At 47.8% G+C, this 14,108-nt stretch overlaps 3 protein-coding genes across 3 annotated transcripts; all 3 read right to left on the bottom strand.

The window, feature by feature from the left end:
* Positions 1–215: 215 nt before the first annotated feature.
* Positions 216–1,431, bottom strand: BP5553_07799 (uncharacterized protein; the record flags this gene model as incomplete). The annotated part of the gene is made up of 5 exons (XM_032016422.1): positions 216–255; positions 364–579; positions 647–708; positions 938–1,269; positions 1,338–1,431. 5 exons carry the CDS (start codon positions 1,429–1,431, stop codon positions 216–218), a joined length of 744 nt encoding a protein of 247 aa, XP_031867653.1.
* A 905-nt stretch (positions 1,432–2,336) lies between these two features.
* Positions 2,337–9,175, bottom strand: BP5553_07798 (Adenylate cyclase; the record flags this gene model as incomplete). Its single annotated transcript, XM_032016421.1, has 4 exons — positions 2,337–2,501; positions 2,560–7,890; positions 8,090–8,810; positions 9,021–9,175. The coding sequence occupies 4 exons, from the start codon at positions 9,173–9,175 to the stop codon at positions 2,337–2,339; spliced, it is 6,372 nt and encodes a 2,123-aa protein (XP_031867652.1).
* A 1,020-nt stretch (positions 9,176–10,195) lies between these two features.
* On the bottom strand, positions 10,196–10,928 carry BP5553_07797 (uncharacterized protein; the record flags this gene model as incomplete). Its single annotated transcript, XM_032016420.1, has 6 exons — positions 10,196–10,293; positions 10,347–10,369; positions 10,424–10,499; positions 10,568–10,579; positions 10,632–10,673; positions 10,721–10,928. 6 exons carry the CDS (start codon positions 10,926–10,928, stop codon positions 10,196–10,198), a joined length of 459 nt encoding a protein of 152 aa, XP_031867651.1.
* Between the last annotated feature and the right edge of the window lie 3,180 nt (positions 10,929–14,108).

The following is a 14,108-nucleotide window of genomic DNA, read 5'->3' as shown; positions in this document are numbered from 1 at the left end:
AGAAAAATAACCTATGCATCATAAATATCTCTCTGGGCAAAATTGAACAGGTTCTTGTGTTTTATCCGAGTTCACTACTACTAAGTCTAACGCTGCCTGTGCTGTTGAATTGGTGTTTTTGCCCAGCTAACTTGTAGATTCATGACTCTCTCATCTTCATTGATGGGTTTGAAGTTCTATCCCGCACAAGAGATAGAATACCAGCGTATTTCCAGCTAGAGATGTTTGGCGAAGAAAGCAGCGAGCTGGTTATACCTATATCGTACATATATCAGCATCATCTTTTCATTCATCACCTCCACCTCCCCTTCCCCCTTTCTGCCCACCCAACCCCTAAATTCAAAAAAGCAAGGGAAAACTCACCCTCGTTCATACTCCTTCAAATTCCTCTCATTTGCCAGGTTAGCTCTGGCACCCATCCACCCATGATGCATATCCGCATACGTCTCAACGACATGCGGTTTCCCCTCGCCGACGAGGGTCTCGGCGTACGAGGCGATCATCCCGGCGTCTTCACCGTTTGATGCTAGAACAATGTGTGGGATTTTGACAATGAGGGCGTCGGCGGCGTCGAGGCGGCTGGAAAAGGGAAAGTGAAGTTAGTTGGGATTGGAGAAAGAGGGAGAAGGAAGGGATAGATACGTACCCAGGATGCACTTGACCGGAAGCTTTGAAGGGCGAGTTTGAACCAGATGAGAGAACAACGACCTAGTGCGTGAGATGCTTAGCAAGGTTGGTCTTTCTCATCCGTCCCTCGTCCACGGACAAACAATAAATAACACGCTCGTTCGTAAAACCCACAAGAATGAGAACAAGACAGAATGGTCTCCCTAGACCATCTTATGAATAAACTCCATAAAAGCCGAATGCCAATACCAGAAGAAAGAAATGCTATATAAAAAAACAAATGGACAGAGCAGGAAATAGCTATACATACCTTCCCACCCCAACACAGCCCATAAGCACCCCAACTCCCCACGCCTTCCCATTTACTCTTCGCATCCCTCGCCACCTCCGCCAACTCTCGCGTCCACCTATCCATATCCACAGCCTTTGCCATAAACGCCGCCTTGGCTGTATCACCCTCCTCAGTCGCCCCCGTAAACCAGCTCTCTTTAGCGACATCCCCCTCAAGGAAGTCAGGGACGAGGATAAGGGCGTTCAGCGCAGTGGAGAGGAGATCCGCGCCTTGGAGGGTTTGCGGAGCGAGTCCGAAGACATCGTAGATTCCTACAAGGCCGATGGAGGAGGTTGAGGGTCCCGTGATGTCTGAGAAGGGAGTTAGTGAGTGGGAAAGAAGGGAAAGGGTTTCGATAGATAAGTAGGTAGGTGCGTACAAGTCTTTAATCCGCCTACCGTGACATAACTCCCTTTTGGAGTATATTCCCCAGAGGTCACGGGTGGGATCGTGTTACACGCATCGCAAGTCATATTTGTCTTTCCGGTACGTAGTGCTCTTAACTTACCTGCACTATCTCCTCATCAAATCAATCGTAAGCTGAAAAAATATAATATCTAAGCAGTTCTGCTGGAGTTTGGCGGTTTAGGAATGGGTAATTTTTTTATGTTTTGTCGGGATTGTTGAGAGAGGGCTATGGCTTTTGGTTTTATTATGTGGAAATGCTAGAAGGCGTGGAGTGGAGATAGTGCCGGCGTTAAACATCGGATCGGGATAAACATCGCGACATTCAGGGCGGGAATTCGTTCGCAATCTTCCGTGCATATAGCATATCGGCATGAGTCGTATCCTTATCTCCACAGAGTTTAGATTGGGTTCCTTTCAAGTCCCAGCTACAGTTGGACATCGGGTTGGACAGAAGTTAATCATCTTTTCATTCAAACATCCTTATCGCGCCCAATATAAACCAACTAATACATATGTATGCATATGCAATACCATCGCGCCCATCGCGCCCATCAATCAAACCTAATCACAAACCCGATGCCTCCCTAATATCCATCCAAACCGCCATTTCCTACCCAAGGCTATCCTCGTAAAAAGTCATAAAAGCTATTCACCACCTCTTTTGAAAAGTAGAGCCCGCTCGAATCGCGCCGTCTAGCAATTCCCTAAATAGGTAGAACGCGAAGAGAACTCCCCTGCCCCTAAATTGCAAGTGCCGTAAAAACGTTCCGGTTTTCAGAACATTCCCATGCTGTACAAGATCAACTTAATCATCAATACATCCTAAATCCCCAAACGCCTTGCTCGCCCAAAGTACCGTGTGCCCAATGCTGTGAGAACGCCGCCATCTCGTAGTTTTGACTTGAGTGTTCCCCAAATTTGTTGGTTAACTGATCTGTTGGATTATAAATACTCCCTGTCCGGTTCATCATCAGCCCTTCAACTCCCCAAAACGCGCTTTATATTCCTGAAGCTCCCTCAACTGTGCCACTAAACTTCCTAGAATATCACCCATTGGAGCTCGAAGCTGATCAAGGTTAGATAGCGAACATTGACCAATCGCAAGGTGGCGTGTAGCGAGAGTCGAGACGCATGTCTAGGAAGCCAAGTTAGCTAAATATATTGGAGTAAGGGTTAGGAATAAAACTGCCTACCTCAATTCTCGAAACTTGATGGGTCAGGAAATTTACTAGGAATCGATCCGTAACTTCCCCGCCCCTTTCTTTCATCCTCTGCATTATGCTAGTTTCCGGTGGTTGGAGAGCAGCTCCTGTGCCTTTCTCCAGCTCGAGACTCGAGCACAACATCTCAAGCCTCAAGCTCAAAGCCCAGATTGCCCAAACAGTATCTGTATCGATGGACAATTTGCTTTGTTGAGAAAGAGAGGCAGGTTGTCCGGCCTCAGCTTCGTTTTCAGTTTCAGCAACTCGTTGTTGGTAATGGATACGCCCAGAGAGCGCATGTGGATACATCATGTAGATGTACTCCGGATTTTCCAACCCTTTGAGTTTGCGCTCCCCGAGATCTTTGACCTCAAAACCCTGACTGCTGAGTGAGCGTAGCTCACGACGGATCGATTGAGCGAGTATGTCGTTATCATATCCCTCTTCAGAGCTGGTAGATCCAGAACGTTCGCTTTCGTTATAGGTCTCGAGACAACGCTGTATTTCGGAAATGAAGTCTGCAGAGACACATATTTGTCCTCCGTCGGCCACGGTAGAGATACGTGAGGCACGATTGACCATGGGGCCAAAGTAATCCATACGTCTCGTCACAGGATCGTTTTCGCACACAGGGCTACCCCAATGAGCTCCCATTCTAACGCTCAATCCCTTGAATATAACAGTATTATCGTTATCATAAACCTCCCGACCTGTGGGACTGGACAGGATCTCGGAAGGCCACTCAACTTCGAGAAGCGCAGACTGTACAGCAAAGCACCAAAGAAGGGCGGAGGTAGCAGTTGGGAACGAGACCATAAAAGCGTCACCTTCTGTCTTGACCTCGTACCCCCCTATAAGACGTAATTGACGACGCATAACTTCGTTGTGCTGCTTGATTGCTGAGCGCATTGCGTTTGGATGTGTCTCCCAGAGGACAGTTGAACTCTTGATGTCAGTAAAAACAATGCTAATATCGCCGACGGGCGCCTGGAGTTCAGGCGGGAGTCTACGGAGCACGGAATCTTCAACCGTCTCACCCTTCTTCTTAGGCCGTTTCGAGGGAGCATAGCCTTCTTCTATGATGGCCGAGGGGTTGAATGACAGGCTTTGGACCCTGTGGGGTCGGATCTGTGCCCGTTTCTTCAGGTCACTGACGCCAATCATCATGACCATAAGTTTGTTCGTCGCTCCGAATGCCATTGCCAGATCACGGAGTCTTTGAGCCGCACGCATAAGGTCACCGCGTTCATTACGGGCGATATCCACAACAAGCTCTGGAGAGATATATTCCCACAGTTCCCTTGACGCAATTAAAATCATTTCATCCTGCTCTCTGACGGTGAATTGGGTAACGTGGGGTGCTGCTTGAACAGCGGGCATTAGTTGAACATATCCAAATGCACGTGAGACATCTAATATGTCGTTCAACTTCCCCTGTCGAGAGACCCATCCACCAGCATCCCGAATGCGTTGTCGCTCGTTCGGCTCCGCCGGGTCGTGCTTTCTTGTCAGTATACGATGGCCACCTTCGGAGTGGATCAACATGGCCTGCGCATCTCCCACATTGGCGACATAAAGCTCCGATTGTTGGAGAAACATGACAGTGGCTACTCCCCCAGAGTGCAGGTCCGCCTGGCTTAGCACGGCTGGGGCGGCCGATCCTCGATGTGATAGTAATGACCGCTCTTCGGTGTGCTGAGTTGCGGCGGTCGCCAAATCTTTGTTAAGACCTAGAAACGCTCGCCTCAAGGCATCTGCTGGGGTTTCATGGGGAGCGTTCAGTCTTCGTAGCTCCTCGCTGAAAATATGCCCAAAGTTCTCATGCAAGAATTTGGCGATTTTGGATCCGCCACTTGACAATGCCTGCCCGTCAAACATGCCCAACAGCGTTTCGGTTTCCGTTGAGTTGAAGCGCGGAACAACCATATCGATAAGGGAGAGATGATCATTTTTACCCAAAGTATCTGCCATACCATATGCTAACTGCCCAGCTAGTGAGCCAGAAGTACGTACTCTTCGATCTTCGGTCTGATCGGGGATTGTAGGAATTGTCAACGTCACGTCCATCAGGCCAAGAATTCGTAGGTGCTGTAGCGCACTGAAGTCAGTGAGGTCTCGCCCGTCGCGAGCACCTGAGCCACCAGGTATGCTGGGCTTGATTTCAAGACGCTTGTTGCCAGAAAGATTGAGGTATTTGAGGTTGGTGTTCCAATTCCAATTCCAGTCGTAAGGCCAATTTGATACGTTGTACTTGAGAGAATTGTTGCCACAATCTAAAACAGCCAATCTATGTGCCTTGCCGAGCTCAGCAGGCAGGGTCTGGAATTTGTTGCCATTGATATGCAAAACCTGTAGGAGACTAAACTCTTCGAAGTCATCAGAAGGAAGAGATGTAAGCTCGTTTCCGGAAAGATAGAGTTCTACCAACTGGGGCCAGCTTCTAATGGACCTTTGCGGCATGTCGTTGAGGTCATTATACGAAAGATTCAAGGCTCGAAGCTCACTTAACAGTGTAATCTCGTCGAACACGTCATCATCGAGCTGGTTTTCAGCCAGGTATAGGTTGCGTAGTGACCCGGCAAAAGTATTGATGAGTCTGGTTGACATGGCAGAATCTTTTCGCGCAGTTGATGGAGGAGTACTGGTTCCCCCCATAGTTGATTCCGATGCAGTCCTAGACACAACCGACGTCTTACGGCCCCCTTTTCCGTATAGAGAGACGACAGAACCTTTGCGATCCCCTAATGCCGGAATCGGGGAGCCACCAACGCTGAGTAGCCCACTTGACGCTTGGCTGGGTCGCCGTTGTCCGAAAGCCTCCAATGGGCCAAGTTCCTCAACACTTGAACTGCTTCCTGGAGTGCCATTTAGTTGGCTTTGTACTGGTTGTTGGGGGGCCTCGCCAGGGATTTGAGGCGGTTTTGAAGCAGGCTTCGGGAAGCTGTCAAGAACATTGGAGGAAACATTGAGCGTCTCGAGCTTATTTGCCCACCATATCTCCATCGGAAGCTTCTTTAGGTTGTTTTGTCTAATATCCAAAAAGCGGAGTTCTGTCAGGCAACCAATTTCCGGAGGCAGAGTGCTCAAGGCATTCATGGCTATGCTAAAATGTTCAAGGTTCCGCAACTTGCCTATGTGGCTAGGAAGCGACACAAAATGATTTTTGTCCAAGACAAGCTTCACAAGATTTGGCATCTTATCAAATGCCGCATCCGGTATATGAGCTAACTTTGCATTGGACAAAATCAAAGTGGTGAGAGTAGGTACGGGGTTTTTGATTTCGAAGTTCGTTACCGGATTCGAGTTGAGACGCAGTACTTTAATTCTGTTGAACTCGGTCTCACATTCCGATACAGAATTATGATCTGCGGAGATCTGCTCAACCTTGGGTAGCGCAGCAATGATATCGATGCTGGTAATCGTGTTATACCGAATGTCCACCTCTTTGAGATTTACGAGTTGGGCGAAGGTAGCTGGAACGTGACCCGTGAGGCGATTGTTGGTAATAACAAAACGCTCAAGATTCTTCAATTTGCCAATATCATTTGGTAGATTTGCGATACTGTTGAAACTCATGTCGATGTCAACAAGCCCCTCTAGTTCGCAAAGAAATGTAGGGAAAGAGTCCAAGAAGTTTGACGAGACATTCAAAGTCCTCAGTGACTTGAAACCGCCGAAGTATGTGGGGAGACTCCTCAGGCGATTGTTTGCGAGTTTAAGACTAATAAGGCCGGATAGTCGGTAGAGTTCAGCATGCTCGAGCTGCTCTAATCTATTGTTTGATACGTCGAGGATGGTGAGCCGACTAGCACGACTAAGACTAGGCGGAAGTTTCCATGCTTCATTGTTAACAAACTTTATTTCGCGGAGATTCTGGCATGATTGTATAAAGTCCTTCGGGAGATCGAGCGACAAGTTCCGTGAAAGGTTCAGAGAGATGATTTCAGAGGCTTTCGAGTAAAGTGCGATAGGGATGGTGATGAGATTCCGTCCAGACAAGTCAACATGGCTGTATTTTTGCACTCGGCTCACGCCTGGATCGTTGCTGACAGTGGCGTAGCCGCTTTCTCGTATAGGGACGAAGGAGAATCGGCAGAGGTAGCTATTATCTTCTCTACCGACATCCTCGACCTTATCCCGATTCTCGTAACCAGCTTGCTCGAGCAGTCGCTTCTGGATTACGACGGGTCGTTCGCCCGCACCTAGTATGCGTTTGAGATCATGCTTTTTCATCACGATCTGATAGTTTACCAAATCTTCTGGTTTCATGTTGGTCTTTTTGCCCAATTGGGTCATAATATCCGTGACAGTAGCATTAAGAGGTGTGGAGAGTGTCGCAAAAGTTCCATCGAGCCGGAATATCCGAATGCAATATGGTGGGCCCTTATCATCTGCCTTGGGCTGAGCTCCAGCTTCATCTATCTCAGGCAAGCGTGACATGTTATCGTCTTGCACCTTTTTAACAGCCCAACTGTCAGGGGCATCCCATCCCAGGACGGGTCCAGCCTCGGCCTCATGTTTGGCCTCATCCTCGACATTTCCAGCAAATATATTATTATCCAGTGGGGTTAAAGGAGGCGGTTTTGCCAAGATACCTTCCATGTTGGATAGGTTCGTATCAAGGCTGAAGATGGATCCGCCCAAAAAGTCGCCCCTTTCATTCGGATCCGACACGAATTCCGCTTCGTCCGCGGTGTTCGCTCTCCCTTTCCTGAATGGCAACTTTTTGAACGGTCTCTGTCGCTGGGTATTGGCGGATGGTCGAGCAAATTGGCCATTGTCCGTCTTCGGGAGGCTAATATTTGAGCCCGCCACGCTCCCATCACGACTCCATATGCCAAAATCTGGCGATCGCTGCCCTGGGGGCTCCTTTGATCGAGACGATCCTCCATCTTTATCCTTGTTATGCTTTCGAAACCGCCCTAATATACCACGCTTCGTATGTCCTCCTGTTGGCGATGTTGACCCATCATTCATTGGGGTTCTAGCCGTTGCTTGACTCCACGAACTTCCACCGCTCGGTGCTGGGCTGGACGGTCTTCTGGCTAAGCTCGAATTGGAGGAATTGCCCATGGCACTTCCTATAGAATTCTGTCCTCGGTCTTTGTTCCACGTATTGAACCCAGAGTCCTCCCTGCTAACGGTCGGCCTTAGAGATCTTGAATCTTCGTTGCTCTTATTGTGTCGATGGAAGTGGGACTGGTTCGAACGATTGGAGGAGGAGGTCTTGGGAGGAACTGAGGAATTCTCGGTGGCATATCGATCTCGGTCGGGGCCCGAAAGTTTGGTTCTTACAGGCGCTTCTCCGTACAAGCCAATGTCCTAAATCAAACTATAAGCACTGCATTTCACCATTATATATTGCTGAACCCGCATGCCACATATCAATCCGTACTGAGGACAGGGATGAAATGCCCTGCCTCCATAACTTCCGCTCTGGGACACGGCTGGACTGTGGCCCCCATAGCGAAATCGTGTAGATCCTGTCGTTCACGGAATGTTTCTGAGAGAATGAACTAACCTGCGAATCTTGGTATAAGAAGGGAACCACATCACTTGATGGAACCGGTGTCCTAGGACGAGAGCCCGCCGGGGAAGCGTCTCTTTGAGTTGCGCTGGTTGCCGATGACAGATTGCGATCTCGATAGCTTCGAGTAAACGAATGTGACCTGGCTTCCCTTCCACGGGACGGCAAGCTCGTGTCAGATTCATCTGCCCTAGCATAGTCATCCCCAAAGAAATGTTGCAGTTTCTTATGGATCCCCGTTCGACTGATGCTGGACTTCGACCCGGTACTGCTCGCGGTCGTCACGCTGGCTACGGATGGGCGGCGCTCGTCTCCAAAATCAGCATCGGCGGGCGACTCGCTCGTAGTTGTACCGCCCGTCAGGCCCGTCCCGGGGCGAAAGGCGGGGGATAACTGCGAACCTGTCGAGACATTGTCGCTCGAATCGTTGTAGAAGCTGGTCCCAAAACCGGCCGAGGGTGGGCCATTCGACCCGTTGGAGGCCATCCACGGCGCGACCTGGCCTGGCGAGGGCAGCGCGGTCGGCGGGTTGTGCTGGATCTGGGGAATGCGAGAGTTCGATGTCTCTAGCACTGCGAGGTCGCGTCTGTAGTTGCCGAAGTCGGTCATCCTATGCTCCCGCGGGGAGACATTGGATGAGCTGGAGGAGAGAGAAAGAGCAGAGCGCGGAGCTGGAGAAGTCGGCGAGACTTGATGGTCGTTTTCGATGGTTGACCTATGCCGGGAGACGACGCACGTAGCCGTTAGTCAAAGAACACGCTTTCAAAGCTTCTAGATGCCATGTCGGGAGGCGGGAAGTGTCTTAAGACTGCTCGGACCCAGGCTTCTGGGTCGGAGTCTCAGTCTAGCCCGGATTTTGGGTTTAAAGGCGAGATGAGCAGCAACACAACGCCGGCTGCTGCTGCTGGGTTCGAACTTCGCTCACCTGCTTTTCGCATCCGTCCGAACCTGCATCTGGGCTCCACGTCGCGAAGGGGCGCGGAAGAGCGAGCTGGGCGTGACGGTATCGGTGGACTTCCAGCTATCGGTGCTTGAGCTAGTGGCAGAGCTCAGACGAGACGGCGCATCTTTTCTGGTCATTGTTGACCAGCAGCCACAGCTAGGAGGCGGCCATCAGTCATAGAGGTGGAGGTCAAGGTGGAGATAGAGAGCAGCAAGAAGATAGCGCAAACTGGGAGTGAGGCGTATAAGGATAGGTGATAGGTATAGGTACAAGTATCAGTACTATTTCTGGTACTGGTATGGGTGTAACAAGAATTGTGCGGGGATATAGTGGTGGTGTTGAGGCTCAAAGGGCTCCAAGACTCCAAGTATAGTCCGGTACGTACTTGGTACTTCGTACTCTGGTCAGGAATGGGCACGAAACGGTGATTGGGGAGGATTGCGATTGGATTGGCAGTATGGTGAGCATGGATCACGCTTCAGCGACGGTGGTGCGCATCAAACAGGGGTCGTTCACGTGATGCCTTGCTGGTCCGATGAGCAGCATCTTTTCATTTTCTACATCATATCATCAATATCAATGCTGCTTCTATGCAGAGCGCGCTGCGAAATACATGGCATTCGCTGCGATCTTTCCTCTTCAGGCGGTCCCGAACTTATTACATAAAAAAAATATAGCTGTTAAGGGAATGTCTCACTATGACTGGAAGCGGGCGCTAATAAATCCCTTCATTCATCGTTTATGCTTTTGAGAGGACTCAGTATTAGTTTACTTGTCTTAAATATTTTCCCGCTCCCATTTGGATCAGCAGATCTCAAATTGACATAATTTCTTTTGGTGAAGATCTGACCTCACAACTAGCTAGACTCAAAGTGCAGTCCATCGAAGCAAAAGCCCCAAAGTATTGGGTGTCCCGCGGTAATGTTGTTCAGAAAACATTTGTATTTGTTATAAAAAAATCAAACTATAGTGAATGTGTTGAATCTTATGACTGCAAATTCGATCCCGATATTTCCCCATCCAGAAACCCGTCGAAAATAAAACGTATCCAGAGTTAGGAGTCTTCAAATCCGTGAAATTTACTTCCACCTGCTTCTACTCTCTCCCAAATTTTCCCTGCTGCCCAGTTTGGTATTTTGATCTCGCCTGAGTTATATCTAGCGTCTGTAGCAAAGGTAGCTCGAAATCTTGTCGTTGAATTGTTTTCCAAAGTGTTTAACATGTGGTACGGCGTCCGGTCCAGCAACGTTAAATGCTGAATTTCATATTAGTATAAATTTCTTCTGGGTTGAAAAAACCAGGACTCACTGTCTCCCGTGCATCGGCCATCACTAGTTTCATGTCAGCGTCACATTTTATGCTACTCTGAAAATATCTTTACATACGTGTAGAAGCTGCATCCGTATCCCTTGGGAACCTTAAGGGAGGTGATTACATCACTCCAGTGATTGCCGAGTTCATCTAGCTCAGTGTTAGATGTTTGCTGCCGCGGACGATGGCAGTGATGGGCCACCTAGATTCAGACATACAGCATTTTTGAACTACTCTGGTGTTAGTATCTGTTTTTGATCAAAGGTGCAGATTATTGCTTACCATCCGTGGCTAAATCCTCGCGTCTTCCACCAAATCTGTTATCTGTCACTGTCAGTAAAAGTTATTCTCTAGAACCAGAATTTGCTAACCTTGGTAGACTGTCAGTTTAAGGTCGGAGCGTTTGGCAAGCTCATCCCTTTTATCAACGGTGGTTTCGAAGGTAACTCCAGGAGGAAGTTCCGGGAGGACATCCAGTGGAACCCAGGTGTTGGATGCCGTTGACTCGGCAGGCTCGACAGGAGCCCCCTGGATGGTTGCAAAGAACGCAGTAACAGCGACTAGTGAAAGGAACTTCATGTTGACGGTTTGCTTAAAGGAGCGTGGTTGCGAATTTGTTTAAATGAGTGTGGTTGCGAATTTGTTGGGAAATTATCTTGCAAGTATGAATGAGGAGCCTGATGGTTGAGTTTGAAGCAATAATGGAGGGAGTAGCACGCCTCTTATATACTCTTTATCTCCCTATGTTTGTATTGTTCTGTCATCGGCTCCCACGGGATGGAAATTAGACGATTCACACCAGACTTCCATGGCGGGGGATTGTAGCCATCTGGATGCTGAATCCTGAATCCTGATAATGGATCGTGACTATTGTGAAGCTGACTGCCTTGGTGGGTCGAAAACGTGCCGCCACATGTGATCTTGACATAATGAGTTTTATCCACTATGTGTTATAGTAGAGCGAATACCATCGTCCAAGTTCCGAAAATAGCGTTACATACCAAGACTAATTGCTTCAGGCGCCGAGGTCACTGCGCCCCGGTTGGCGCGTAACAATAGCTATCCTCAGATGAATCGGATGTAGTATAATGTTGCGAGACTTTTGCAATAGCGTAACAGGTGTGATAAGAATAGATGGCGCAAGGTTTAACCGCTAGTAAATGGTGCACTTCGTATTACATTATTGTGTGGGAACCTTTGGTGCATCCTTATCGTTGACTCCTGAGGGCTTAGACGGCTTGGTACTTGGCGTGCTCAAATTTTTGCTTGGTACTACCGAACATACCTAGGTAGGTAAACAGAACTACATAGTATTATTTATTTAGTAATTTGGTCTGGAATTTGCTTTCTTCTAATGAACATTGACATAAAACCAAGGTAAAGTGAGGAACTATTTATGGAAGTAGTAAAGTGCATTTTATACCCTTGCAAATATCCTTATAAAAGGAACATAAAATATTTTCTAAATTGTTTTAGGGCCAACATGTATTTTCGATAATACAGTTATGAGACCTGGACTGATATCGCTCTATTCAACATTCCCGTAGCTCGCGGGTGCAAAGGGTCAAGGACAGAAAGGTGGGACCGAACGCGCGTTCGGGGACTCTAATAGTATTTTATCGTCCGTAAAGGTAGATATAGTGTATTATGGCCCCAGAAGCAGCAACTCGATGGGGTCACATTTGACGGAATTTGGTCCTTCTCAACTACATGAAACCCATTATTGGTGGTTGTGGAAGTGTCCGTGTCAATGAGTCCTACGGCCTATTGGTTCTGGAGTCTGGAGATTGAATTTAAAATCCTGCAACTTGGGATAAATCGGATGATAAATGTAGGCTTGTTTTTAATGGGGCGAGCTATCATAAGATAGATCTGGGTGACAGGTTCGGAGAGCAAGGTTGTAGATAATACCTATCGTCGATATCAAGATGTTGATTGTCCTGCGCTATAACCTGGTGGTTACTAGCCAAACTACATAGATGAGTTATTGTCTTGGAGCACGTTTCAACTGAGGCGTAGAAACCATGGTTGGATTCCGTTAGGTGAACTTTTATGCACAGGTAGCCACTGGGGAACGTTAAATAAATTTCACATGTCAACCTGAAACGCAAACGATCCACGCCCGCCCTCTTCGTCTAAGACGCACCTAACGTGGGCACGCCCTCCAAAACTGTACTACATACTCATTCCTTTGAAGGAAGCTGATAATTCCTTGTAACGTTGCGCATCCATCTAATTTGCCAAACGGTGTAAGATATTTTAAAGACGCAGGTTTGCCAATACGGCAATGTGCTTAGTCCGGTTTGCAGCTTGGCGAAAGGAATCAGTTCTCAATTTTGCGATCTTTTGCGATCCAACTACCTACGTATTATGTTTAAGAGGATGCAGGAGGAAGACTGGAGGGGGTTGCCACGTGGTATGAAATCATTGCATGTTCAGTTGTGTTTAAACAGGAGCGCGGATTATTAATTTAAATACAATGCAGGTGTAGGATTCTAGCCACTTATTTTTCAAATCCTCCCTCTGCACGCCCTTCATATACTATTCTGCTATCGTGGCCATCAAACTAGATCTGGGGTTCGACAGTTGGCCATTGGGTATAATGGTTGCCTGTGTTTCCTCCAAGTAAAATGGTAGAGAATCCTTTTTTCACAGAAATGAGTATCCGAAGCCGAGCCAGCAGCCAATATTAACAGAAGCTACTGTCTCTGCAAACCCATACCTTAGTATACGATATCCTGGCGTTGATTGACTACAACAGAAATGGTCCCGGGATCGACTCGAGGGTGATTGTAGCCCAGAATCTCAATTTAGATCTGACTTTAGCTCCCAATTGCTATTGAATGGGGGCTCTGGCGTGTCAAAGTTCCTAGATGTTGTCGAGACATTGACATCCCTCTTGGGATTGACCAGCAGAGGGCGATATAGACATCACTTAAACAGTTCCTAGCCGGCAGGTGGGTAATTCTTATATAGCTACCCGCTTGGTGTGGTGTCGATCTCTGGTCTCCATATAAACGTCGAAACTACACATTAAGAGCCGGGTGAATAAATGATAGATAAGATAAGTTTGGCCCTGTTTGGGTCACGTTACGGGGTTGTAGCTGCTTCGAAGACCGGGTCGCCTTCCACCGTTAATTAAAATCACGGAGGACTTTGATGAGTAAACGTAATCAACTTCAGCTCGCAGTTTCCAGTAAGCTGTACCTGAATTGGCCCCCGGCTCGTACTAAGTCTATTGGCAATCGCCAACGGGTTAACTATATCGTACACCTCCCGTTCCTGTCACTTCCATGGGAGACTTGTATAAAAGTGATCAAAACTAGCATTTGTTTAGTTGTGATGAGTTCCTTGAGGGCTGAATTCGACGACCTGCCTTTTTCAGCTGGAGTAAAACTTCACAAAAGTGCTGCAGATACTCCTCATTTACTGCACCAGAATGATTTCATCGTCGCCATGTATCACCTGTTGCCCATATCGTTGGCGCTGTTTCCAGTATACTCTGGGTTATTCGTTACCTGTAATCCTATAGAGATGAAGCTATATATTTGAAATTGCCCGTAATGTCCGAGTAGTCGATCAACCTCGGCGCACATCTCTATTGTGTGAATATACTAACCAGAATGAGTTGAGAAATGCGTATTGTGGGAAGTCCTCAATGACATTAAAGTAGGAAGTTAAAACAACGTAGAATCCTTCTCGAAGATAATCATAATAATAAATCGAGTGGTACAGAGTATATTTATCTTAGGTACCTAG

This window comes from Venustampulla echinocandica (genome assembly GCF_003357145.1).
Source record: "Venustampulla echinocandica strain BP 5553 chromosome Unknown scaffold_6, whole genome shotgun sequence".
Taxonomy (NCBI): domain Eukaryota; kingdom Fungi; phylum Ascomycota; class Leotiomycetes; order Helotiales; family Pleuroascaceae; genus Venustampulla; species Venustampulla echinocandica.
Note: the sequence above shows the minus strand (reverse complement) of the source record. Positions and strands in the feature narration are given on the sequence as shown.